Source organism: Coccinella septempunctata, chromosome 7 (genome assembly GCF_907165205.1).
Source record: "Coccinella septempunctata chromosome 7, icCocSept1.1, whole genome shotgun sequence".
NCBI classification, from domain to species: Eukaryota; Metazoa; Arthropoda; class Insecta; order Coleoptera; family Coccinellidae; genus Coccinella; species Coccinella septempunctata.
In genome coordinates, this window is record NC_058195.1 from 3368231 (window position 1) to 3395077 (window position 26847).

The window sequence follows — 26847 nt, forward strand, 5'->3', positions numbered from 1 at the left end:
TTTTCGAATAAGAAGGTCCGTTTAAAACACATGCGAATAAAACGAAACATCAAATACTTATTAGCTACCTACCATCATGTCCTCATCTGATTTAATTAATCATTAGTATTGTTTAATTATACGACTTTGCTGAAAATGAGTACAATCAGAAAACCTAAATATTTATATGGGAAATCCAATTTGGTGTGTACTATTTTAATGTTGGGAACAATGTTGTTAAATTGAAATAGAAGTCGAAAAGTAGATCCACATAATTTTGCGTGATAATTTCGTGTTAATCCAATTTCATAATGTTAAATTACGGTTCACATTACAAAACATAGATGAGAATCAATTATGTACTTCTAAAAATAGCAGTTCTAAAGGAATTGATAAATCTCAGTTTTGTTTTCTTCGTGTTTTACTACGCCAGTGTTCGATTTCATGCTCAGCTACCATGGTCGAATGACGGACGAGTGACGACTCGATAATAGACACTAGTTGTAGGGAGTGTACGTTTAACAAGTAACCAATACGAAAATATTACAAAAAAATTAGCACACATCAACCAAAGACAAATTATGGTAGGATGGGTAGGTGTTAAAGGACGAAAAGTGAAATATTCAGTTATTTGTGAAAAATAATAATTAGTGTGACGTTTGATGCAATAAAAACTTGTGTGCAATAATTGTAGTGACAAGTGAATTTTTCTTTGTGATAGTGATAACAATTTTCAACAATATTCAACAATGGAAGCTGTAGCGAAACACGAATTTAATGCCACGGCAGATGATGAACTTAGTTTCAAAAGATCACAAGTTCTGAAAGTGAGTAGTTCACATCTTCTTTTATGCAACAATCTTCATGGCTAAATTTGTAGATTTTGAACATGGAAGATGATATGAATTGGTATAGAGCTGAACTTGATGGTAGAGAAGGTCTTATTCCTAGCAACTACATTGAAATGAGAAATCACAGGTGAGATATCGAAGAGATAGTATCAGATGACCAAATAAGAAGTGTTGATCTTTAATAGATATTTACAGTATGTAGAGTATTGAGTCAGTTAACTACCTAAGATAGAAAATATGAATACCTTTGATAGGAATTAACAGGTGTATTGAATGTTATCACTCATTCTTTTTGAGACTATTGAAGTATGGATAATTAAGGAAAGAAAAATTCCAGTTGTATCTCTATCATTACTCGTATATCTCTTTACTGATCCACCAGTTGCAAATTACTGAATATTCCTGTGTGATATTCTCTTATCAAAAATAATAATTCCAAAATTATTCGTGTGATTATTACTGTGGACTACTACTGTTTTTTCCTGCTGTTCATTTCGGATACCTTTTTATTGCACTACAGCTGCGATTATTGAATGTTTCTTCAAGGTCATGAAGGTTCTTCATTTGGTTAATTTGAATCTGTTCTCACCAAGGTCCTTTCAGAAAAGTTATTTGCAAACATCCCAATTTTAAGCTGAATAGTGTCATAATATCATATTTATTGTCGATAAAAACATGCCTATATCTTATTTATTGCCACAAGTGTTAAAAGAACTTTGGAAGGGCCCCATTTTTGTTTGATGTTGCTTAATGCCTGTCTTATCAGGGGTTGTGCAGTTTCATCTGATTTGGTACTATCTTTACCTAATAATTAGCCCTGAAGAAGAGTAAATTCTACGAAACGTCGAATTATTCACTATTTTTCTGATTGATAGAGCATAGTGTATGAAAAAGGTCTATTGCTTTTTAATCAACTTCTCATTATTTCTGAGTTGTGTTGTGGTTACTTCCTGCTTCCTGGGAATAGGTATTGAGTAGATACAGTTCATCAACTTGGTTAGATTGCTTTGGTCTGTCTATGAGTTCTTTTAGAATTCCTTGTGTCGAAATTCGGTTGCAATATGTGCCTTTGACTCCAAATAGATCTTCATTACTGATAAAAATATCATTAGATATGTTGAAATATGTGAAATTTCCATTTAATTTCGAACAATCAACTGAAACTTTGTGATAAAGGAAGAATTTATTTGTCATCACTTATCAATTAATAGATTATTGGTAATGAATCATTAGGGTGATATTTATCGGGCCAATTCTGCAAGAAATGAAGAAATGTATTCTTTCAAAGAATTGCCTTTTTTCATACTTTAAAGATGTTCTTCATTTGAGAAATGGCTGAAATTACTTCACCTTTCAATAATCTTTTGTAATTTGAAACAGATGGATTTTACTGTTGTTTATGGGTCCTATTAAATCTGTTATGAGTAATAAAATGATGAGTAATTATTCAAAATGTGTCCAAACAACAGAAGTTATCTACAATTCTTAAGTCATATGTATAGAGAAATTACATTAATTCCAGAATGTTTTTTCAGTTGGTACTATGGAAGGATAACCAGAGCCGATGCAGAGAAACTTCTAATGAACAAACATGAGGGAGCCTTTTTAATTCGTATTAGTGAATCTAGTCCGGGAGATTTCTCCCTATCAGTAAAGTGAGAATATTTCAACTTTTTATGATACAATTTCATATTCGGTACAATTTTTTCAAAATTTCACTCAAGATTCATGTCTCAAGTTGGTTTTCTCGAATCTTTCCTGAAATCTCCAGTGAATAATTGGGCAATTTCAATTGATACTTGTTGCACACATGGAGAAGTTATTCTCTAATTTGTGCCATTTGCGTCATTGTACTTCATTTAATCAAACTCTTATCACGTCAAGGGAACCACTAGAGATAAGAATTTCATCCGCTGCAAAATGCTTTTTTTGAATGTACACAGTTTTGATTTGATATTTAATTCTCAACTTAATACAGATAAATCATTCTTCTTATTATATTTGGACTTCCAAGTAATATCAATTTAAAGAACATCATGAAAACAATATTCTGGCACAAAAATTTCTTTGAAATTAAATTTTTGTATAATTACCAGAGGATCTGATAGCATTTCCATGTAGTCATTACCGCAACTTCAAATTTCGATTGTAATTTTGAATTTTACGTTTTTTATATGCGTTTTTTTCAGATGTTCTGACGGAGTACAACATTTCAAGGTACTTCGAGATGCACAAGGTAAATTTTTCTTATGGGTGGTTAAATTCAACTCTCTTAACGAACTGGTGGAATACCATCGTACATCATCGGTCTCCAGATCGCAAGACGTAAAACTGCGCGATATGGTGGCAGAGGAGGTGAGTTTTTCGCCTAAATTGAGTTAGACAGTTTGCTCGAATTATAAAAATGTTGAGAAAGTTTTCAATTCAATGCTTACCACGGTTTTTCTTCAAGTGTCTGGTACAAGCTCTCTACGACTTCCAACCACAAGAGGCGGGCGAATTGGAGTTTAGAAAGGGTGACGTCGTGACCGTAACCGATCGTTCGGATCAGCACTGGTGGCACGGGGAGATAGGTCATCGCAAGGGGCTCTTTCCAGCCACATACGTCACGGCTTACCACTCCTAAGAATCTTCCCGCATTTGAATCTTCGATAAAAATTATCCATAATTTTCGTGACTAAAAAAAAGTTCAACAAAACAGGCATTATTTCATTTTCAATGTTACCTATTGGCACTTCGTTCATATCAGCAAAAACTTGTTACATAGCTACTCATCAATCGAACACGGAATGTTGCAATTTTTCGAAACTTTAGTTATTTAATGAATCATAGGAAGGTCCATGTGAGAGAAACTGGAACACTCTGTGTCGCGAAATGATTAACATTAACGAATAGTAAATTTTTATTATGGAGTGGTTTTATCTCAATTAGTGATAGTTTGTTTCAACTTTGCTGCTGGCTGTTTCTTCCATCTTCCGACCGAACATTTCCTGAGTTGGAACATTCCAAATGTTCTCTCTATTCACACAAACTCCGAGATATGTGCATTTTTCTTGTTCAAACGATGGACGTTTTTTTAATTCTACGTTTCATCAATCGATTGATTTGTATGTTACTTTGAATAACTGAGTTTTCGATAAATTGAGAAATCGTAATTGGTGCTATCTTCAGAAAAACTTATTTACATTCTTCAGATTTAAGACCAATGAATTTTCTAATATGGTTTGAACTGTCGAATATCTAAGCTCGGAATTCTAATAATCGAGAGTTTATGATGAAAATTTATCTGCTGATGCAATTTGAAAACTAAGATACGCGTAAAAATAACTTTGTTGAATGTCACTTGGTGAAATATAATTTTCATTGAAGGTTTAAGTATATGAAAATTGCTTTTGAATCTCAATGAACCTGCAATTCTTCGCTGTGAAATTTCAATTAATGAAATCCGAATAGAATGCCAACTTACAAGAGTGAATATTAATCCGAATCGACGCTGAAGGGAGTACCACAAGTTCATGCCATTTGTAGGGAATTACTTGGTGATATGAATATTTATTGTAAACAGTGGAAGTTTATCGAGAAATACTGCGTTGCAGTGACCAATTTTTCTCCTTTATTCGAGGGAAAATTTCAATTTTAAATCTTCTAAATCTGTTTGTTTTGAAGCTGCTTTGTTTCAACTAATTACCGTAACTGATTGATTCCCTGAAATCCAACAAAATATTTTCAGTATAGTGGTTGAATGTAAACCGATTTAATAGGTATAAATTGGACTTGAAAGAATGACAATGCCTATGCCATATAGAGACACTTTATCACTGATCACTATAGTTCATTCAACGGGAATGTGTTATAATTTGAGTTTTTACCGTAGAAGTTTTTATTCTCATGAAAATAACACATATCCAAGTTGACTAATGAAAGATGAAATAACACAATCGTATTGTTTGTTTAGCTGAAATTTTGGAAGTTCATGAGCAACTTTCTGAACCTTAGTTTTCTCGGTAGGTTTTCCGTAATAGTCATTTGTGTGAGGCATTAATTCTTTACTAAAATCAGTTTTTGTTTCGACAAATTTTGCTCATAATTCACTCAAATCATCCTAACGTTTAGATAAAAATGATGCATTTGATACTGATTCGATTGAATATTTTTATATCGTTCTTTAATTGAGACAAATGGTAATGTTTGGAAAATTTACGAATTATCTTGATTTGCTTCTTACTGTGACATGATTATTGTACATTATTCGTTGAAAATTTACCCAACTGTAAAATCTTGATAATTCAATGAGAAGTTCTCCATTTTCCAATACACATTGAGTCTACCGATAGAATGAAATAAACGAGTTGTCTTGCGATTTCAGATAGAGACATCAATATACGGTGGGCACTGATATTTATATTAAATTTCTCCGATCATTGGATTATAGTATTTTGTTAACTGAGACGAGATGCCATTTTTATGTGTCTTATTGTTATAAGCTAGTTTAATTTTATTTTGAGATACTTTATTTAATTTGTACATATTAGCATTTTGAAGATTTTGCCAGGAATTTCCTAAAAACAAATTAGCAGGACAATTTTTAGTTTTAAGTATATTTTTTGGCATTGTCTGCTTTTTAGATTCATATGTAAATACTAACTGTACTTTTCATTATTGGATGAGTACAATATATTTAGAAAATATATATGTTATATAAGATCTCATTTTTCTTCCATAAACTACCCAAAAACCTTCAAGTTCACAGATGGACAGAATGAAAAATAGCTCAAAATGAAGGTCAAGCTGAAGTCAACAACAGCTGACAGAAATCATGATCTACAAGTTGAGAATTCCGATTTTTTTAAGTTTTTTCAGCGGCCTGGGATGGAAACTGGACTGGACTGGAAACTGGACTGGACTGGAAACTGGAGGGAAGACAAAGACTCATTTCTGTACAAAAATTCATTCGATACAATCATTCTCGGAATTGCCAGCTGTCATATTCCACAAACAGTACACATGTATTGATAAAAAATAAAATCGAACTGATTACTTAAATTAACATCACAAATATAATTATAACATGAAAAAGTTAAAAGAGGTAAGGAAATCCGAATTTGGAGGAACAAACTATGGATAAAAATCGATTTAAAATAAACTGAATAAACGTGCATCTACAGATTTGTGTTATCCACTAAAGCTTGCTTAATTTTCTCAATTTCATGCTTGAAGAAAGTTTTCGTTAGACCGAAAGAGCACTCATGAAAATACAAAATTTCTCAGGCGAATAAGTGTGTTGCTTAAAACCGCGGAAAGAGAAAGGAATCGCAACAAATTCAATCAAAAGAGCACAACCTAGGGGAAATTTTTTGAGATGATTGTTGTTTTTGTTCCTTATGTTATTGTGCTGAATACCGAAAGTAGTTTCCTAGTTGAAAAATGCTTCAGCGAATATTTCAGGATAAAGATTCGTTGAAAATAGAAATTAATCCATGTGAATTAAAAAAAATGCATCCCTGAATTGAGACATGGAAGCAATTCAAGTTTGTGAGGCACTTTCGAACATTTAAAATCTAAGAAGTTCACTCAACAATTCAGAAAAATCATATCAAATACTAAGACCCATAACAAATTAAAAACAGGCAATGTCACAGTAAAATAACTGAAAATAAAACCAATTGTTCTAAATTATTAGTTCTTTCATTGCGTTGTGTGGCAGTATTTTCAATATATCAGTCCCTAAGCATGATCACTAGAATTGCGTTAATAACCAATCCCTAGTGGGCCCCCAGAGAGGTTACTAGGGATGGGACTCCCGTCATCTCTTGTCCTGAAGGCCGTATACACTTATGGAACAATCCGAAGTTCCGGTTGCCAGGATAACTTTGTGCGGATGAAAACCTATACAGCTGACTGGCCCAATACGGTGCCCCATGAAACCCTCGTAGAATTTTATGCTATTCAAGTAGGTCCCCTGAAGGTTGTAAATTCCTATAGGCTGGTTAGCTGAACCACTGAAATAACATCAATAATAATATCTGAGTCCGGTAGACTTGTTCCTCCATCATTGTTAGTTTTTTTAACTGAATAAATCGTTTTTAAGATGTCCACCTAAAATTTTTCATTGATTTCAATTGTAGCCAAATTGTAAATGAATACTCTGGTATTGAAACAAACTACAGAAAAGTCTTCGAAAATTGTCGATGGCCTATTTATACATGGTGAAAAAAAAACATTTGTAGTCCAATTTCTTAACACCCTATGGAACATTTCCGGAAATTTGTAGAGTTTACGCTGAGTTTATTACAAAGACCATCATTTTCGCCATCTTTCAGCTTTTTTTTCACCTTGATACCTTGATTTCTTCTGGAGTTTCTATCAATACCAAAGAATTCATGTACAATTTGGTGTAGAAACAATTGAAATCGAATTTCGAAAGTTTTAGGGCATCGAACTTCAGCAAAATTTTAGGTGGACGAGTTTTTTTCGAGTAAGTGCTTTTATACAGGGTGAGTCCTTGACTCGTACAAATATTTTAACAGTAGATTCTCGAGGTCAAATCTATGACACTACACATCTGTAGATTGTGAAAATCGAAAAATTGGAGTATCGAGTCATCATCAATTACCTGTATTTAAAAGGGTGAAGAGGTAAGCAGATTTACAAAGATATGCTTAATACCCTTGATGATCAATGTCCTTCGTATGCGACAGTGAAAAATTGGACTGCAAGCTTCGAAAGAGGTAAATTTTCCATTGAAGATGATGACCGATCGGGAAGGCCAGTTTCTGTGTCAGTCCCCAAAAATATTGATGCAGTTCATGACATGATTTTATCAGACCGTCGAATTGGGCTAAAACAGATATCTGAAGCACTGAATATTTCATACGAACGCGTTCATCATATAGTTCACGTCGATTTGGAGATGAGAAAAATGTTTGAATGTTGACCAAAAGCGTGCAAGGATAGGAGCATCGAGTTCGATCTGTGCTTGATTTGAAAACGATCCAGATTTCTTAAACCAAATTGTTACTATGGATGAGACTTGGGTACATTTCTACGATCCAGAAACAAAGCAACAATCGATGGAATGGCGACACTCTGGTTCTCCAAGACCTAAGAAGTTTCGTGTCCAAAAATCTGCTGGAAAAGTTCTTGCTTCAGTTTTTTGGGATTGCCACGGAGTAATCATGATTAATTTTTTGGATAAGGGTAGAACAATAACTGGAAATTACTATTCGACATTATTGACCACTCTACGGGAAAAAATCAAAGAGAAAAGACGCGGAGAGCTATCCAAAGGTGTTTTTTTTTTCGCAGGACAACGCCCCTTCACACAAATCTCATGTTGCCATGCAAAAAATTCGCGATTTAGGGTTTGAATTATTAGAACACCCCCCTTATTCAGCAGATTTGGCTCCACCCGACTATCATCTCTTTCCTCAATTGAAAAAAAGTTTAAAAGGTCGTAAATTTTCTTCCAACGAGGAGGTAATAAAAGCTGTGGAGGTCTGCTTTGCAGAGCAAGAAGAAACATTTTTTTTAAAGCTCTAGAGACGTTGCAGGTTCGCCGTAATAAATGCATCCAATTAAGAGGAGAATATGTTGAGTAACAAAATATTTTGACATTGAAATTTTGTTTGATTCTATAGTAGGCAAAGAATTTCTCAACATATCCTCGTATATTCCGAAATCCATCTCATTCGATAAAACCGTTTGTGAGATAGAACTAAAAATAACATTTTTTTATGGTTTTTCAACAGCCTGTATCTAAACCGAGTCGATTAGGAAAAAATGGTACAGGAAAAATGTATTCTTTTCGATCTCGAGAATCTACTGATGAAATATTTGTCAAAGACTATAAATTAAACTTAAATGAATATAAATAATCATAAACTGCTCGTCAAAAGTGACTGATATTGAAGTAATTCGTTTTCTCTTCAAAAAAACCCAATTTCGTATTGGAATATGAATCTGTACAGTTTTTCAGGTAAGAATATAAAGAATTCAATGAAATGATGTGTTCACAATAGCAAAAAACAATACCGAAATTCCGAACATTTCAAAAAATCATGGTAGGTACTATTCTCCCTTCATATGACCTTCACATGCATCAATAACTTTTTGCCACAATTTCTGCACGCTTTCCACCAAGTTATTGAGAAAATTTAGCTCAATTCAACACCCTTGAAGCGTTTTCAGCTGTGGTCTCCGCCCTTCAAAACCCTCACTTTTGACTTGCAGTTCGTAGTAGTAAAAAATTCACTTCAAAATACTCACCAAGCGAACAATCCAGCGGAGCTATGAACATCAAAGCACAACATCCCGTCGTCGTAAACCTGATGCGTCTCCAGGGCATGCTTCATCCTTATATCGTACAATTTAACGTCCCCCTTAGCGCTACCGCTCATCACTAAATTTTCCCTGAGAAATTTCACCCCCAAAACCGGCGGCCCGCTCTCGTCCCAAGACCTCACCCTTCCGTCCAGAGGGTTGCATCTCCTGTCGAACAACCTCACCCATCCGTTGTCCAGGCCCACCACGACGTAGCCGTGACACGGGGTACTGCAGGGTCTCCTGAGGGACGACGAGTGATCCCTTTTCGAACAGGAACAGGCGTTTTCCCTGTCGTTCACGTAGGAGGACAGCTGTTCGTTGGACGCGTTCGAAAATGTGGAATCCATGCAGGTGACCGGAGAGTCGGTGCCGAGGTACAGGTCGAAGGCTTTCAGTTCTTTCACGGTGTCCCAAAAACGCAGGACTTTCGTGTCGGACGCCGTTATCACCGTCTGCGTCCACTGCTCCCACGATAGTATGAGATCTGTGAAGAAAGCGATTATTTTTAGGCCTTACCTCCATGGAGATATACAGGGTGAGACAAATATTGCTTGTTTTAAAAGATACAGGCTGTTGAAGGACCATAAAAATTGTTATATTTAGTTCTATCTCACAAACGGTTTTATCGAATGAAATGAATTTCGGAATGTAGTTTCTAATTTATTCGATGAATCTTTTTCTAACACAAGATATCACCCACGCCTTACAGTTTTCTCATTATGACCATCTCGTAACTTAAAAATACCAAAAATTCAAAGAACCCAACTCTTGAAACTAAGTTGGACGCTGTCTTATGAATATTTGAACGTTTTGTAAAATAAAAGTATTCTTCCTATTTTCTCGTATAATGCTCCGTTTTCGAGTAATTTGATGTGCAAAAATTGACAAGTATCTGTGAAATTTGAAAAATTGGGTACTTTGGCTGATTACAACCCTGTTTAAAAGATCTACAGATGTGTAGTGTCACAGATTTATCTAGTTATTCTGAAGGTAATTTTGTGGCAAAACTCCTTATGAAAACTTAAAATAGCTTTAACTTTTTATCAGGGCCGGAAAAAATGGCAAGGAAAAAAAGTGTTTCTTTGGACCTCAAGAATCTGCTGTTAAAAAAAATTCACCCTGTACAGGGTAGGCAAAATTCGTTGTCTACTGAGAGAATTTCGAGAACTATAGTAGCTAGAAGAAAACGGATGACACATTTCCTAGCCAATTTTCGTAGAAACAAATAATGGTGAAAACCGCAGCCTCCTAAGATACTTCGTTTTTGAGTTTGACAATTGCGTAAAATTCTCATAATTTTTTTGTCTTTGAAGTTACAAATCTGAAACTTGAACCTTCTATAGGCACTTATTTACGTAGAATCCATTGATGATCTCAAAGAATGTTTTAATTTGGAATCATTAATTAATTAACTTTAATTTTTTTAAGTGCAAACCTTTATCGAATTTGTTACTTTTGAATTGGAAAAAAATCTTTTGTCGGTAGATTCTACGTATGAAAGTGCCTCAGTAGGTTTAAGTTTCAGATCTGTAAATTCAAAGACAAAAAAGTTATGAGAACTCTTCGGAATTGTCAAAATCTCAATTTTTGTTTATAACTGGAAATCTAAAAACGATAGGCCGATTCTGTTTTCAGATTTGGATTGAGCATGAAAAAGAACTCGAGAATGTATCAACCGTTTTCTTCTAACTGCTATAGTTCTCGAGATCCCCTCGGTAGACAACGAATTTTGCCCACCCTGTATAGGCTGCAAAAAAATTTAAGTGGATATTGAAACAAACTCTCAGTACGTATCATGTGGACAGGTGGACAGGTTTGCTCATTTCACAAGACACTCAATAGCTGGTTTAAAAAAAATTACAAGAAACCCATTTCTTGTGGGTTCAGGATTTATTTGTGGTCCCTATGTGCCATAATGGACTATTCGTCTGGTGTTCGTTTAGTATCAATTGTGGATCGATTGTCAAATTTGACAAAACAACCCTTAAACTTGCATCAATACCAAATAGATTAAGAGTACTACTAAGAGCTAGAGGAGACCCCCAACCAATATTACAACTTGATTTCGAGGTGTTTATAACAGAAAGAACCTTTTTTGAGCCCGTGGACTCCACTAGGTAGAATCTCTGTTTTGTCTTGGGTCATGTAGCAATGGATCCGACCTTTAATCACTAGTACCTCAAGGCTAGAGAGTCATTTTCGAAAAGTATGACTCCATAGGAACTTTTAGCCTTATTCTTAGCTAGTTGAACCTAAATCCGAATTTACACCCGTTAATCCTGTGCCACCCTGTACATGTACGCAAATTATCCATTTCAATTTTCGAAATGCACTTCATAACCTCAACTTACTCGTGAAATTCGATTTCATGTCTGCGAAAACACTCCATGCAGATACCAGTTGTGGCTCTTTATTCGACCCAACGACCGGCTTGAACACCTTGATGCTACCGTCACTTATACCCGCCATGATCAGGGACACATCGTGGGAGTTCATCCATTCCAGGGCACTTATCACACTATTGGGTGCTTTTGAAGAAGTGTTCTGGTAGGTCGTGTTCTTGGCACCGGTACCCCAGTCGAGAATGCTGCAGAAAAGACGATTATATTCGTCAAATCAAACCATAGACGGAATGAGGCATGAATGCGATACTAACAATCGATTCAGACGGATTTAAATCGAACTAGCCAACCTGCCACCGTTAAGGTTGCCAAGAAAGACCATCCAATCGATGAAAAATCTGAGAGGGACATTTAAATCCTCACCTGAATCCATTCTTTCCGGCCACAGCTATGGACTGCTCGTAGGGGTGGAACTTTAAAACTAAAGGAGGTACGGGTGTCCTTGTATTGAATACTTGCGATTCCAACTTGCAACTAGCGAGTTTCTTCTGTTCTTCCATTGCTTCTTGCCGTATTGCACTATTCCTGCGAACACAGTTGCAAAATCTTGAAATGTTAAATATGATTCAGGAATTTGACGTTTTACCTCAAGAAACGCCAGTCCCTCTCGTAATAAAGCTGGTGCATTGGATCCGTTGATTCGTACCTTTCCCTCTGCCTTGAACTCTCAGCGAAAAATCTCAAGGACCATTCAACGTATTCCGTAGATACCAATCTTTTCTTCTTCTTCATACTCCTATCGTCCGCTTCTTCGTTGATCGTGTTATGATAGTGTCTCCTCGTTCTAACAGAAGGCAACGTTCTGAAGGAAGGGTTGTAAGAGAAACAGAAAAAAGTACTAGCTTGTTATCCTTACCTCGAACCTGAACTTAAATTGGGAGGACTCTCCTCGACCAAGAAGTTTCCTCTGTTAGGGCTCGGAGGTAGGCTAATACTAGAGTTTCTACTGTCCCCCCTCTCTTTAGACGATATCGAGTCCTAAAAATTGATTATACGATTATCAGAGTGAATACTCGAGAAAAGATTCACTAGCCTTCAGACGATTTTTTATATAGTTGATTATCTTGGCCGCCATAGCTGCTACTTGTGGATGGGGGTCGGCTTCTAAAATGGTCAACGCTGTCCACACCTTGTGGTAAACAGACCCGAACCCTTGGGTGGACAGTGGATTCTGCCCTCCCGATACACTACACCCTGAACTGTTAAGACTGTGGATCGAGGAACTAGAGGACACTCTCTTCATATTTTCCGTGCTTTCGCTCACCCTCAAGAGGTCCCTACAAATTCACAGATATTTTAAACCAATGAATATTGCCTGTTAGTCAACAGTCTTCAATCGGTTTTCTTCCAATGCCAACTGGTGATTAATTAAAAGAGGAAACGTTAAATTTAATCCTCCATTAAAATTTTAATCCTCCATTATTCCCTTCGAAAATGAGTTTAAAATTTTATTGGGGCCTCAAATTTTAATGGATTGGGCCATAGATGGGTTAGTGTTTCATCGGTGGGATTTCACTCACCTACTTTCTACCCTCTTCATGTTAGGAGTGGTGTTGACGTCCTGAAGGGACCCGTAGTCCTTAGCTGCCGCCGCTGTGGCCATGAAGGACGATTCGAAGTGCAGGACGAAATACTGAAGGGCGTTGATTATCTCTACCCTGACCATCGGACTGGCTTCGTTACCTATGAGACCTATCAACATCATAGCTACCGACTGATCCGTAACGTTAGCGTGGGAAGTTCTCTCCTCTGTCGCATTGACGAAGGTCCCTAAAGCGTATACAGCTGCGGTCCTAACCTAAAATATCAACCGGATAAAAATCTGATCTACTTGATGGCCTCTACCCAGAGGATTCACAAGTTCGTGGAAAACTCCTATCGAAACACCGAAAATCTTCGTTTCTCGATGTGAACAAACAACCAAGTACTGACGATGGCTGAGCTACAACCCCTAGAATTTCGACAAATTTCAGGATCTCAGAGTGAGGTTTTCTTTTCGACAGAAGGTACAAGTCATCAAAATAAGTGATTCCACCAAAAATTTTCTATTTAAAATATTCAAGATGGACAAGCTACAACCTCTCTAGAATTTCGACTGAATCTCGTTAAATTTCGAGTACAGGACTGTGGAAGGTGACTTCGGCATCGGAAAAACGAAACAAAACATAAAAATATGGCTAGATAGTGGATGGTTCAGTACATCAGGGTCTATCTCTGATAACCATTTCATAAAATCGTTAAAGTTACTAAAAATAATGAGAAAAAATCGGCAATTCAAAGTTTCAATTTTCATTGCCAAGTAAAAATCGAATGAATATTCGAAACGAAATCATATGGTTGAGTCAGTCATCACGAGATGCAAACCAGACCTCAACAGCTTTTATTAGCTCCTCGTTGGAAGAAAATTTACGACCTTTTAAACTTTTTTCAGTTGAGGAAAGAGATGATAGTCGGATGGAGCCAAATCTGGCGAATGAGGGGGGTGTTCTAGTAATTCAAACCCTAAATCACGAATTTTTTGCATGGCAACATGAGATTTGTGTGCAGGGGTGTTGTCCTTCAAAAACAAAACATCTTTGGATAGCTTTCCGCGTCTTTTCTCTTCAATTTTTTCCCGTAGAGTGGTCAGTAAGGTCGAATAGTAATCTGAGGTTATTGTTCTACCCTTATCCAAAAAATCAATCATGATTACTCCATGGCAATCCCAAAAAACTGAAGCAAGATGCTTCTACCCTTGCACGCTTTTGGACAACATTCAAACATTTGGGGATCCATTTTGCAGCAATTTATTCATGTCCAAATTGACATGAACTATATGATGAACGCGTTCGTATGAAATATTCCGTGCTTGAGATATCCGTTTTAGCCCAATTCGACGGTCTGATAAAATCATGTAATGAACTGCATCAATATATTTGGGGACTGACACAGAAACTGGCCTTCCCGATCGGTCATCATCTTCAATGGCAAATTTACCTCTTTTGAAGCTTGCAGTCCAATTTTTCACGGTCGCATACGAAGGGCATTGATCACCAAAGGTATCCAACATATCTTCGTAAATCTGCTTACCTCTTAACCCTTTTAAATACATCAGGTACTTGATGATGGCTCGATACTACAATTTTTCGATTTTCACAATTTCGGCGGACATCTTCTTTCTTTTAATTTATTGCGTAACTCTGGTCTACTTTTTTAACCTCAAACTTCACACTGACACTTCTAATAAGTTATTATTCGTTGCTATGGTAACGCAATATTTTTTGTATGCATGGAACTGGTCTAGGCTAACTAGATATCAATACATCCTCGTATTTCAGTAAACATTTAAAAATTTGTTCGACTCTATCATTTTGAAAGTCTAATTTTTGGTGAAAAGCTTTATTTTGACCAGCTCTACCTTCTATTAAAACAAACCTAAACTTTAAACAGACCATGTCCAGTTTAGCGCCCTGAAAAAGACCCCAACAGGGGTAGAAACGTCGACTTACAGAACGAAGAAGATTTACGACCCCTCAACCTTAATTCTTAAAAACTACCCACATACCTCCGGGTTTGGGTCCTCCAACAGAGTGAACAACTTATCGTGCGCCCTGTCCCGACAACAGATCCATTTCACCTTGTCGTAATTGTCCCACATCATACCGAGGCAGATGGCCAGCCAACGTCTCAGCTCCGGATAGGAGTCGTTCAAATTTTCCAAGCAGCTGCTGGCAACCGAGGCCTGTTTAGCTGCCTGCTGTCCCGGGGGATAGTTGTAGGCGATGGACGCCAAGCAGAACACCGCTTGGGTCCTCGTTTCGACCTGCAACGAAGGAGGCTTCAACACCCACTCGAGCTATTCGGAGGATCGGAGAATGTTACCTCGAAAATTGATGGGATCGAAAAAGTGTTAGGGATACTTGGGTGATGGCAATTATTTTCGTTCTTGTGGGTCGTCCTTCAAATAAAAAGGAAATTAATAACAGGATAACTCAACAGTTTGGACCATTCGAAGGTTGTTTACTGAAATTGTCCATAGTCGTAGATAATTGAGAAATAAGTTGAAAAAATCACTTTAAAACAGGAGAAATGAATCAGTCGTCATTTAAGGATTAAATAAATTCATTTTTCGTTACTTCAAGTTCATTTAGTATGAACAATTATTGAAATATCTTTTGTAATTTTCTTGCATCTCTCTTCGTCGGTTGTAATCTACGAGTTCCACACATTCAAATGAACAAACCGTGTCCAATTGCCGAATACCCAAATTGTAGGTTAACAGTTACACACAGAGGCATGAGGTGATGATTCCTTGTGAATTAAAACACCACCAGAACATACAACTTACCTCGAGTGTACTATCCTGCAGGATTTTCAGAAAATACCTATGACTCTCCTCCTTTGTTAAATCCGTTTGGCATGTCTGAAAACATCGAACTTTATCTTTAACTTAGAACCGGTTAAACCCCGATTTACTCACAATATCGACGGCCAATATCTTCGACCAGATGTACACAAGGGGTGGTCTGAGCTCCAAGGCGCTGCTCTGCAACAGTTTCAAAACGTAGGGGAATATACCGACCGACAGGGCGGAGTTTACTGCCCACTGGCCGAGATCTAGGAATCTGCCCAGAAGCTCCAGTGCCTTCAATCTGTGGATCTGACTCAGTAGCACCTGCAGAACTATGGGCAGTTCTCTGGGGGGGATCTGAGCATCTGGAAAAAAAATTGATGGTTGTAACTGACGCCGACAACATTTACTGTTCGTCCAGGAAGGTTGGGGGAGTACCGTGGATCCATGGAGTGTAGGAGGCACTTCTGGAACAACGGAAGGAGTTTGAGCTCCTTTCCTGGCGTGTACGAGGATGTATTGATATCTAGTTAGCCTAGACCAGTTCCATGCATAAACAAATATTGCGTTACCATAGCAACGAACAATGACTCATTAGAAGTGTCAGTGTGAAGTTTGAGGTCAAAGAAGTGAACCAGAGTTACGCAATAAATTAAAAGAAAGAAGATGTTACTATGGACGAGACTTAGGTACATTTCTACGATCCAGAACCAAAGCAACAATCGATGGAATGGCGACACTCTGGTTCTCCAAGACCTAAGAAGTTCCGTGTCCAAAAATCTGCTGGAAAAGTTCTTGCTTCAGTTTTTTGGGATTCCCATGGATTACTTATGATTGAATTTTTTGGATAAGGGTAGAACAATAACCGGAGATTACTATTTGACATTACTGACCACTCCACGGGAAAAATTAAAGAGAAAAGACGCGGAAAGCTATCCAAAGGTGTTTTGTTTGTGCAGGACAACGCCCCTGCAAACAAATCTCATGTTGCCATGCAAAAAATTCGTGATTTCGGGTTTGAATTACTAGAACATCCCCCTTATTCACCAGATTTGGCTCCATCCGACTATCATCTCTTTCCTGGACTGAAAAAAAGTTTAAAAGGTCGTAAATTTTCTTCCAACGAGGAGGTTAATAAAAGCTGTGGAGGTCTGGCTTGCAGAGCAAGAAGAAACATTTATTTTGAAAGGTCCAGAGACGTTGCAGGTTCGCTGTAATAAATGTATCCAATCAAGAGGAGAATATGTTGAGTAATAAAATATTTTGACATTGAAATTTGGTTTGGTTCTATGGTTGGCTAAGAATTTTTCAATACATCCTCGTACATTGACCCCTTCCTTCGATTCTCCGATTCTCTGTTGTCCAATTCGTTTCCTACACGTTATTATCAGATTAACCATCAAAGTACTCACCCCTGTATTGCGCTACATCCAGCCAAACTTGAAAGGCCTGCAATTGGTGTTGGAAAAAAGGCAAATGCGCAAACTCCATCTTATTATATAAAATATTCTTAAGCTGGGCCAGACCAAGGTCCAAGGCGTAATCCCACGCGTCCCACATGGGATGCTCATGGGTGGGCGGTAAGGCTGGTGAACTGACAGGCGTACAATCGTAAGAACGCATCACCCGTTCAGCCAACAGGAAGTTCCGAAAGAGACTGGCCACCAGGAGATCTTGACGGAAAAGCCTTTGGAATAATTCTGAAAAACGGAGGATGCTGCATGAATTACACCCTTCAATATTGCAACGTTCAGCAGCTATTCTCACTCAAAGACATTTAAAAACCGTCCTACAGTGGGAGGAGAAGCTGTCATCAAAAAAATTGGAAGTTTTCTGAGTCAAGCAATGAAAGTTAAAGCTTGGGGTCTATTCACCTGTAGGTAAAGTATTCCACGCAATGGTATCAGTCACCGCTGTAAATATCCAATTCAATTCACCCCTCATCGTTTTACGATCTCCATACGAGCCTGGCATCCTGAAAAAAATCAATCACTCATCGAAAAAAACCTCGAAAACCGATAAAAACACTCACAGATCAATTTCTTCCAAAGAAACGTCGGGGGTCAAGGGATTCCTATTCTTCTGTAAGTACCATCGTATGGCCGTTTTTATGGGAGCCGTTAAACAACAAGTGAACAAATCAGCAGGCAGATCGGGCTTCATGGGAAGGAGCTGATCGACATCGCAGGCAGCCAGTTGGATGCAACTGCTGAATTTAGGTGGAGGTGTTTGGTGAACGTGATGGCTCATGAATTGTTGCTGGAATTAAAATTGGGGATAACACAATAGTTAAACGAAGAGAGAGCTAAAATTTCAGGATATTATTCGAATTAATTACCTCGTATTCGTTTTCATGCTGCTTGGCAAATGTTTCAAAAGATTTCACAATGGTTCCGGCATTTGAACAATCATAAACATATATAGAAGGGGAACCCATCCATGTTTGTAAATCATATAAAGATAGAGGTATATATTGTGTATATTGCTGAAAAAGATCGAAGCATTACTTGAAAGTCATAAAACTAATGTTTACAAAGCAAATTATGTTCTTACAACATTTTTACTTTTTTCCTGACCACACATACCCTATTGAAAACCCAAATTTCCCCATTTTTTGTTGGTTGGGGCACCCCATGTCCGTTATAATGAAAGAGGCAACGTTCTTCCTTCGCAACCTTCCTCATGGAATAGCATAGTTTTTTAACATCGTCTACTGTGGGGTCTAAGCACTGCTTGTATCTAGCCCTCGGTTGCCATCTCTCATACTGAAGCTGGAGAGTTGCACCCACTTTTTCCAATGTTTTGGCAGGGGACGAGTTTTGGGGATCTACAAAAAGCATTGAAGAAAAATGGGAACATGTTCACATTGCTGACGAATATAATCCAGGGTCATTGCCAGAAACATATTCAGACGAACAACAGCATGTGTTTCATGTATTATTAGAAGATTGAAACTGCTCTCATAAAAAACTCTCTATTTGTCAATGAGGCGAATAATTTAATTTTTTTTTCAGTTTGTTACATTTTTTGATGGTTCTTATCATTGTGAATGTTTTCTGGGAGTGCCATTTGAGTGACAAAGCTCACATCAAGTTCTAATAACGCAATTCGACAAATTAAATGCGAAAAGCTACAAGCTATACGGCTATACCTATCCAGCATTCCATCCGGGCTGCAGGTGTAGTCTTCACGATATCTGGAGGATCAACTCCGAAATTCAGGCACAAAACTAAGGCAACACTCATGGTTTTCATCTGTAAAGAGTCATGATTTCAACAAGTGCATTCAGAAGTTTCAAATTGACTTCGGCGTCTCGTGATTTTTCCCTACCCTTTCCTTATTTCTCCAAATTTGAGCAACATACTCGCTTCCCTTTATAGGTTCCAAATGAGAATCTCTGTAAAAACATAAAGGCAATTCTTTATCTGTTATTTCCAATTCCTGATAGTCGTTCTCCTCCTCTGTTTGGTTCGAGTCACTAGGCTCCATCATGATAAACTAATGTATTACAAAAAATAACTTAAATTACACCACTTCAAACTTATCACACGTTTTGAAATAATAAAGTTCAACTGCAATCAGTCGTCATTTTGACAATATGGGCAGAGCATGTTATGGTTTTCATTCTCTGATTCTGTATCATAGAAAAGTGAGGTTAGATCTGAGCTGAGGATGAATTTTCCAGCAGTTTTCCACGCATTTTCTTTGCTAATGTGACAAAGTATGACCTATTTTCGAGAAGAAAGCGGTTCATTTTCTTGGAACTAATTATGGGTTTTCTGTCTCAACACTGTCAACATCTAGTAAAACAAGGAATGGAAAGAGTTTTTTTTTTTTAATTCATTCCCTGTGTTTCAAATGACGGAATAGAAAATATTTCATAATGAGTTCCAAGAAAAATGCGAGCACCTATCAAAATATCCTTCAATAAATATTTGAGTAAACACAGTTAGGAGCAGTGCGTAAAAAAAGGCAATCAATTCAGAAGGAAAATTAATTTTTTTGTTATATCTTTTGTGTTAGTTTTATCGAAAAGGAACTCAAACAGAATATTTTGTAATATTCTCGATGAAATGTTTGTTTTCTTTCCCCCTCGGCATTATTTGATCAGCTGGGCGTATGTAATAAACTATTTGAAAATTGCAAACCATGGGCGTAGGCAGGTGAGGGCAAGGGTGGGCACGACCCCCATCAGAATGGCCCTTATATTCATTTTTTCTCGTGTTCTTCGATCTATTCCTGAGAGTTTTCTCCTAGATTGATATATCTTGGGTTATTCGTCAATAAAACGCTAAATAAAAATTCATAACTTGTTTTATTATCCATCGACCAACAGTACCCTTATTGCGATCACATAATAATTCCTGGAATCCATTCAGCTCTCATTTAATTCCACTATTTCTCCTTTCTTTCATCCATCTCCTTATGGTTTTAGCTATTTGATCTGCTTGTGAGGAGGATGAGTTATTCAACAGAGATAAAGCGTCGTTTAACATCTCCTCAGGGAAAATTTTTGCTATAACTCCCTACAAGAAAAAAATTTGATCTGCTATTTTAATACATGAAAAATCACCATATTTTTTTCTTCGAATCTACTTTACTTATTCACGAAATAATTATGTTTTTCGGTAGTATATTGGTGATCTGGCAGGAAGAACAGAAGAAAAACTACGACAGGGACAAGATCCAAAATGAATCACGCAAAATATAGGCAAACAAATGTAGTCACCTGAAAAACCCCAACGATAGCACCTCTTTTGCCCTCCCAGAATTCCGGATTTGGTTCTAGCCGATCCAACATGTCGAAAGCCTTCGCAGCATACCAAAACTCCCCAGATCTATAACAATCGTTAGCCAGCAACAAGAGCAAATTGAAACTTTCGGGACTGCTCTCCATTTTCAGGAAAAGTTCCCAGGCCTGTTGGGCTTTCTTGTTCGCCACGTAACATCGGGCCAGGTGGGATAAGTAGATGTAATCGTTCTTTATTTTCTCGCTTTTAATGAGCAATAAGGTCTCTTCGGCTTCCTTATACTGACCGCAGGCGGTCTTGGCCTGACCGTAGTTGAAATTAAAGGTATCGTCTATAAATTGCAGACTATTAAAAGTAGGTTCTTGAGGTCAAAAGAAACACTTTTTTCGTTTACCATTTTTTCCGAATCGGCTCGGTTCAAAAGATACAGGCTGTTGAAAAATCGTAAAAAAATGTTATTTTTAGTTCTAACTCACAAACGGTTTTATCGAATGTACTGAATTTCAGAATATAGTTTTTCATTTATTTGATTAATCTTTCCCGAAAACAAGATATCACCCACGTCTTCTAGTTTCCTCATTATTACCATTACGTACCATAAAAATACCAGAAATTCAAAGAACCCAACTCTTAAAACAAAGTTGGTCTTTTGTTTTATTCTCTAATCTAGAATTTTCATATTTTTGTACTCACAGTAGTTTAACACGACACTCGACACACGACACTCGACACTTGACACTTGACACTCGACACTTGACCCTTGACACTCGACACTCGACACTCGACACTCGACACTTGACACTCGACACTCATCACACGAAACACGCTCACGCGCGCGCGCACACACACACACACACACACACACACACACACACACACACACACACACACACACACACACACACACACACACACACACACACACACACACACACACACACACACACACACACACACACACACACACACACACACACACACACACACACACACACCACACACACATACACACATATACACACGCGCACACACACACACACACACACAGACACACACGCACTCGACACTCGACACTTGACACTCGACACTCGACACTTGACACTCGACACTTGACACTTGACACTCGACACTTGACTCACGACACTCGACACTCGACACTCGACACTTGGCACTCGACACTTGACACACGACACTTGACACACGACACTCGACACTTGACACTCGACACTTGACACTCGACACTCGACACTTGACACTCGACACTTGACACTCGACACTTGACACTCGACACTTGACACACGACACTCGACACTTGACACTCGACACTTGACACTCGACACTTGACACACGACACTCGACACTTGACACACGACACTCGACACTCGACACTCGACACTTGGCACTCGACACTTGACACACGACACTCGACACTTGACACACGACACTCGACACTTGACACTCGACACTCGACACTTGACACTCGACACTCGACACTTGACACTCGACACTCGACACTTGACACTCGACACTTGACACTCGACACTCGACACTTGACACTCGACACTTGACACTCGACACTCGACACTTGACACACGACACTTGACACTCGACACTCGACACTCGACACTTGACACACGACACTCGACACTTGACACTCGACACTCGACACTTGGCACTCGACACTTGACACACGACACTCGACACTTGACACTCGACACTCGACACTTGACACTCGACACTTGACACTCGACACTTGACACTCGACACTTGACACTTGACACTCGACACTTGACACTTGACACTCGACACTTGACACTCGACACTCGACACTTGACACTCGACACTCGACACTCGACACTTGACACTCGACACTTGACACACGACACTTGACACTCGACACTTGACACACGACACTTGACACTCGACACTCGACACTTGACACTCGACACTCGACACTTGACACTCGACACTTGACACACGACATTTGACACTTGACACTCGACACTTGACACTCGACACTTGACACACGACACTTGACACTTGACACTCGACACTTGACACTCGACACTGGACACACGACACTCGACACTTGACACTCGACACTCGACACTTGACACTCGACACTTGACACTCGACACTCGACACTTGACACTTGACACACGTCACTCGACACTTGACACTCGACACTCGGCACTTGACACTCGACACTTGACACTCGACACTCGAGACTTGACACTCGTCACACGAAACATGCTCACGCGCGCGCACACACACACACACACACACACACACACCACACACATACACACACACACACGCGCGCGCACACACACACACTCGACACTCGACACTAGACACTCGACACACGACACTCTTCTATATCTCTGTCTGAAGGTCATTTTGTTTTTCCAGGGGTGGCACAGCTCATTATGAAAACTTAAAATGGCTATATCTTTTCATCAGCGCCGAATCGGAAAAAATGGTATAAGAAAAAAGTGTTTCTTTTACTGTTTACTGTTGAAATATTAGTACCAGTCTGTGGATCATAAATCATAATGATTAACGACACTTTACCTGAATTGTAATAACTTTTGATCGACGACAAATAAACCAAGACTTCTTCAAACTGACCGTCTAGAAAGAAGGCCGCGGCCATACACTGACGTCCACTTATGGTGTCACATTCACTTGCCGAGCTACCAACTAATTGAAAATTCTCCTGGGCTATTTTGATATTTTCCTCCTGAAAAATAGACTTATCGAATAGCAGTCATTCACGCCCAGTAGAACTATAAAAAATCAAAAGAATTCAACCAAAAAAGAATAGACCGCACTAAAGACAAAGTTAGACACTTACGGAATTTATTTCCTGTCCCACAGCAGCATTCACAACACCCTTCAGTATGTATTCATGCGGAACAGTAGGCTGAAGATCTCTAATCAAATCGAAAGCTTCCCTGATGTCATCTTTATGTAAATGAAAGATGACTAGGTTCAGCCTAGCTTCCGGTACGATGTCTACCAATGAAGGAAATACCTAAAACGAATAGTTTTCGAATATTTCTGCCACAATTTTGTCCCACTTTTCTATGAATACGCTTATTTTATGCATAGACTTATTATAAGTCTATGATTTTATGTCACCTATGAAAGAAACGGATTTGTACCTCAATGTGATCAATGCCTAATATTACGTAGGTATTTACTCTTAACAAAGACCCTCGGTACGCCCCTGATGAAATTACCAAAGGCGACAGGGGCGTAACAACTCGGAATTATTGAAAATCACGATAAAATTGACGGAAAGCGCTTCCTTTTTCGCTGTTTTCTATCGGACATTGTCGAAATTCGTAATGGAATACCTGCAAAGCACCTTCTCCATCCTTGAAGACCACCATATTGTGTCTCAGGAGGTCGTAACCGAAGGATACGCTGGAGCTAGCGTCTAAAATGGATCGGAGAATATTCTGAGCTTCCAGACCGTTGTACAGTCGAAAATGGTTGCAGGCCTGAAATTCATTCATTTTTTTTTTCTAAATATGGTAATCTTGTTGCGGTCGCCGAGATAATACCTTCAAATTCGTCGCAATCACCGAGTTTGGAAACTGGTTCAAGTAAATGTTCAAGACCTCTTGGGATATGTCATAATAATCCAATTTGTAGTAGCACAGAGCCACATAAACGTTTAAGGCCAGGTTATCTCTGTATTATTCGAAAAATAAATTCAGTTTAATATATGGTCATACATAAAACAACCAACATCGTATTGGAGGGGACATTAAAGGAAAAAAGTTAATATTTCGCGGATATTGAACGTTTTACACCTTTTCAATTTTTTTGGGTTTATCATTGAGGTCGATTAGCAAAAATTCTACCTGTTATGTAATAACAAACGTTTGTAAATATCAATAGCCTCTTGATAGTGCGCTCTCAAATAGTGAATAGCTGCCAAACTCAATTGGTCCTCCAAAACATCCTCCAATTGTTGATGGTAAGTCATCAAAGCATTTTCATCCCTTAACTTATGCGATAAATGGAAATTCAATCTCGTTTTCAACCCGCTCTGCTCAGCTTCTTCCACCATTTTTTTCGATTCCTCATACATCCCTATAAATATTTGAAACTGAACTAATTCAAATTTTTTCTGAAGCTCACAAATAAGTTTTTGATTTCAAGGTATCATTATTCACGAAGAAACATTATTTATTCACCTAAAAAGAAATAACAGCACGCTAAATCCACTGCCAAATTCTTGATATCTGGATTCGTTTTCTTCAATCTGTTATAAATATCTAACGATTTTTTATAATCACCGAGATGGAAAAAACAGTAAGCCATCCACAGCTCCAAGTTAGGCTCATAATTTTGTTGTTGTATAAACTAAAATTGAAGAATGAGCAAAATTTGATACAAATTTATTATTTATTACCTCTAATAAAGTAATAGCTCCAGTATAATCCCTTTTCGACAAAAATTCTTCCAGTTGAAAAACATTTTTGAACTTATTTTTTTTCGCATCTCTTTTCCCTAGTTCTGCACTGGATTGGCTTAGGGCTGGCTTAGATCTACTTAGAATCTACGAAGAAACAGATTCAAATAAAGGAATAAATGGCAATTATTTTCATACCATTTTCAAAATAGAAACAACCAGACATTCGATACTCAAACAACTCGAAACAATGTTGTTTATGGCAAGTTTCCATGGTAACCATCATTCCATTCAGGGTGGTCGGAAAAATTAGTGGAAAAATCTGAGATCAGTTTTTAAGAATGAAAGATTTCAATCCTATCTTGTGAACTAATAAGAAAAAAATATTAATCTCAGATCTGAGAAGCTGAGGTCGTAAGGTTCGAGGAGCCATATAGAAGAAAAACACTATCAAAGAGTACAAAGAGAGGAATCTGTGATATAACCTTTGCCTCGTTGACACTGACAGCTCCCTAACCTAACTTAATTACAGAGTCTGTTGTCTTATCAAGCGATTTTTATGAGAATATTTGAGGATTAATTCGCTTGAAACCAATTAACGACTATGTTGGACAATGTAAAGCATATAATTTTAATACTTTCAGGAAAAGGTGGCGTTGGTAAATCTACAATCAGCACCCAACTATCCTTGACTCTGAAAGATAAGGGTTTGAAGGTACCTATTCGGTATTTGAGCCTCTCAAAGTGCTTAAAAAATCTATTAAATTATAGGTTGGTCTACTAGACATAGATTTATGTGGTCCTAGCATTCCTTACTTATTGCAGTTAGAAGGACAAGATGTTCATCAATCTGAAGGGGGGTATGTGTCTCTTGTCTCATTGAAATTCAAGTTTCAATTTGTCTATTTTCATGAGGTGGGTGCCAGTTTATACTGACGAAGAGAAGAAGTTGGCGGTCATGTCGATTGGATTTTTATTGAACAATCGAAATGCATCAGTAGTTTGGAGAGGTCCAAAGAAAACTGCTATGGTTAAACAGTTCTTAACTGATGTCTGTTGGGGAAATTTGGATTATTTAATTATTGATACTCCACCTGGTAAAATGATTACTTATTTCATTCACAGTTTATGGATTTGACATAATGATTAATTTATTCTTTAAAGGGACATCTGATGAGCACATAACGATTATGGAAAATTTAAAAGGTGTTAAATGTGATGGGGCTATCATTGTAACCACTCCTCAACAAGTAGCTATTGAAGATGTTAGAAAAGAAATCACATTTTGTAAGAAGACAGGCATTCCTGTGATTGGAATTATTGAAAACATGAGTGGGTAGGTATTTACTGTGGTTGAGTACATACATTGAATCTGATCTGCTAATCACAATAGTGTTCCTCCATATCAAATACCATAAAAGCTGAAAAAATAAATAAAAACTGAATTTTCACAGGTTTGTCTGTCCAACTTGCACAGAATGTACCAACATATTCAGTAAAGGTGGGGGCAAATCACTGTCAGAACTTGTTAAGGTGCCCCTATTAGGAACTTTACCTATTGATCCAAGGGTTGGAAATCTCAGGGCAAAATCATGTGTAACTGAATTGCCAGATTCTCCATCAGCAAAAGTATTTACAGATATTGTTGATATTTTGAACATTCCTAAAGATTGATTAATAAAATTTATTATTGAGTTAACTTCTTTTTGTGTTCAACTCCTTGCTACAAATGGGTTTACTATGAATGAAGCTTAATTAGATAGGTACTCAGAACTGGTCAACT

At 37.8% G+C, this 26847-nt stretch overlaps 4 protein-coding genes across 5 annotated transcripts; 2 read left to right on the plus strand and 2 right to left on the minus strand.

Moving 5' to 3' along the window:
• The first annotated feature begins 261 nt into the window (after window positions 1-261).
• On the plus strand, window positions 262-5534 carry LOC123316742 (growth factor receptor-bound protein 2). The gene is made up of 5 exons (XM_044902957.1): window positions 262-806; window positions 860-957; window positions 2366-2485; window positions 3020-3185; window positions 3283-5534. Exons 1-5 carry the CDS (start codon window positions 729-731, stop codon window positions 3454-3456), a joined length of 636 nt encoding a protein of 211 aa, XP_044758892.1. The 5' UTR covers window positions 262-728; the 3' UTR covers window positions 3457-5534.
• Window positions 5535-5762: 228 nt separating this feature from the next.
• On the minus strand, window positions 5763-19677 carry LOC123316365 (regulatory-associated protein of mTOR). Of its 2 annotated transcripts, none has more exons than XM_044902410.1 (18): window positions 19215-19677; window positions 19036-19138; window positions 18470-18711; window positions 18223-18369; window positions 17917-18143; window positions 17759-17859; window positions 17297-17584; window positions 16014-16249; window positions 15882-15956; window positions 15099-15356; window positions 13075-13352; window positions 12588-12831; window positions 12411-12532; window positions 12141-12338; window positions 11918-12079; window positions 11504-11739; window positions 9096-9636; window positions 5763-6829 (listed from the first exon to the last, which is right to left on the minus strand). In XM_044902410.1, exons 1-18 carry the CDS (start codon window positions 19374-19376, stop codon window positions 6634-6636), a joined length of 3816 nt encoding a protein of 1271 aa, XP_044758345.1. In that variant the 5' UTR covers window positions 19377-19677; the 3' UTR covers window positions 5763-6633. The 2 variants fall into 2 exon arrangements, with proteins under 2 accessions (XP_044758345.1, XP_044758344.1); XM_044902409.1 differs by having other exon boundaries at window positions 12141-12356; window positions 19215-19674.
• A 503-nt stretch (window positions 19678-20180) lies between these two features.
• LOC123316366 (intraflagellar transport protein 56) lies at window positions 20181-25439 on the minus strand. Its single transcript, XM_044902411.1, has 10 exons — window positions 25263-25439; window positions 25065-25211; window positions 24847-25015; window positions 24511-24742; window positions 24208-24337; window positions 23998-24144; window positions 23493-23672; window positions 23210-23378; window positions 20614-20966; window positions 20181-20410 (listed from the first exon to the last, which is right to left on the minus strand). The coding sequence occupies exons 1-10, from the start codon at window positions 25263-25265 to the stop codon at window positions 20267-20269; spliced, it is 1674 nt and encodes a 557-aa protein (XP_044758346.1). The 5' UTR covers window positions 25266-25439; the 3' UTR covers window positions 20181-20266.
• A 108-nt stretch (window positions 25440-25547) lies between these two features.
• On the plus strand, window positions 25548-26763 carry LOC123316367 (cytosolic Fe-S cluster assembly factor NUBP2 homolog). The gene is made up of 5 exons (XM_044902412.1): window positions 25548-25779; window positions 25836-25924; window positions 25980-26161; window positions 26229-26400; window positions 26519-26763. Exons 1-5 carry the CDS (start codon window positions 25669-25671, stop codon window positions 26736-26738), a joined length of 774 nt encoding a protein of 257 aa, XP_044758347.1. The 5' UTR covers window positions 25548-25668; the 3' UTR covers window positions 26739-26763.
• Window positions 26764-26847: the final 84 nt, after the last annotated feature.

What these genes read in the sequence shown, in the direction of transcription:
- LOC123316365 (XM_044902409.1), bottom strand. Translation starts at nt 19,376, where the DNA reads ATGATGGAGCCTAGTGACTCGAACCAAACAGAGGAGGAGAACGACTAT. An exon ending in GTGGAATACTTTACCTACAG is followed by an intron (nt 17,585 to 17,758) that starts GTGAATAGACCC and finishes TCCGTTTTTCAG; the next exon opens with AATTATTCCAAAGGCTTTTC. An exon ending in TGCAGGATAGTACACTCGAG is followed by an intron (nt 15,357 to 15,881) that starts GTAAGTTGTATG and finishes CCTTCGTTGCAG; the next exon opens with GTCGAAACGAGGACCCAAGC.
- LOC123316742 (XM_044902957.1), top strand. Translation starts at nt 729, where the DNA reads ATGGAAGCTGTAGCGAAACACGAATTTAATGCCACGGCAGATGATGAA. An exon ending in GATTTCTCCCTATCAGTAAA is followed by an intron (nt 2,486 to 3,019) that starts GTGAGAATATTT and finishes CGTTTTTTTCAG; the next exon opens with ATGTTCTGACGGAGTACAAC. An exon ending in GCGATATGGTGGCAGAGGAG is followed by an intron (nt 3,186 to 3,282) that starts GTGAGTTTTTCG and finishes TTTTTCTTCAAG; the next exon opens with TGTCTGGTACAAGCTCTCTA.
- LOC123316367 (XM_044902412.1), top strand. Translation starts at nt 25,669, where the DNA reads ATGTTGGACAATGTAAAGCATATAATTTTAATACTTTCAGGAAAAGGT. An exon ending in GTTCATCAATCTGAAGGGGG is followed by an intron (nt 25,925 to 25,979) that starts GTATGTGTCTCT and finishes TATTTTCATGAG; the next exon opens with GTGGGTGCCAGTTTATACTG. An exon ending in ATTATTGAAAACATGAGTGG is followed by an intron (nt 26,401 to 26,518) that starts GTAGGTATTTAC and finishes GAATTTTCACAG; the next exon opens with GTTTGTCTGTCCAACTTGCA.
- LOC123316366 (XM_044902411.1), bottom strand. An exon ending in TGATTGCGACGAATTTGAAG is followed by an intron (nt 24,145 to 24,207) that starts GTATTATCTCGG and finishes AATGAATTTCAG; the next exon opens with GCCTGCAACCATTTTCGACT. An exon ending in ATGGAGAAGGTGCTTTGCAG is followed by an intron (nt 23,673 to 23,997) that starts GTATTCCATTAC and finishes TATTCGTTTTAG; the next exon opens with GTATTTCCTTCATTGGTAGA.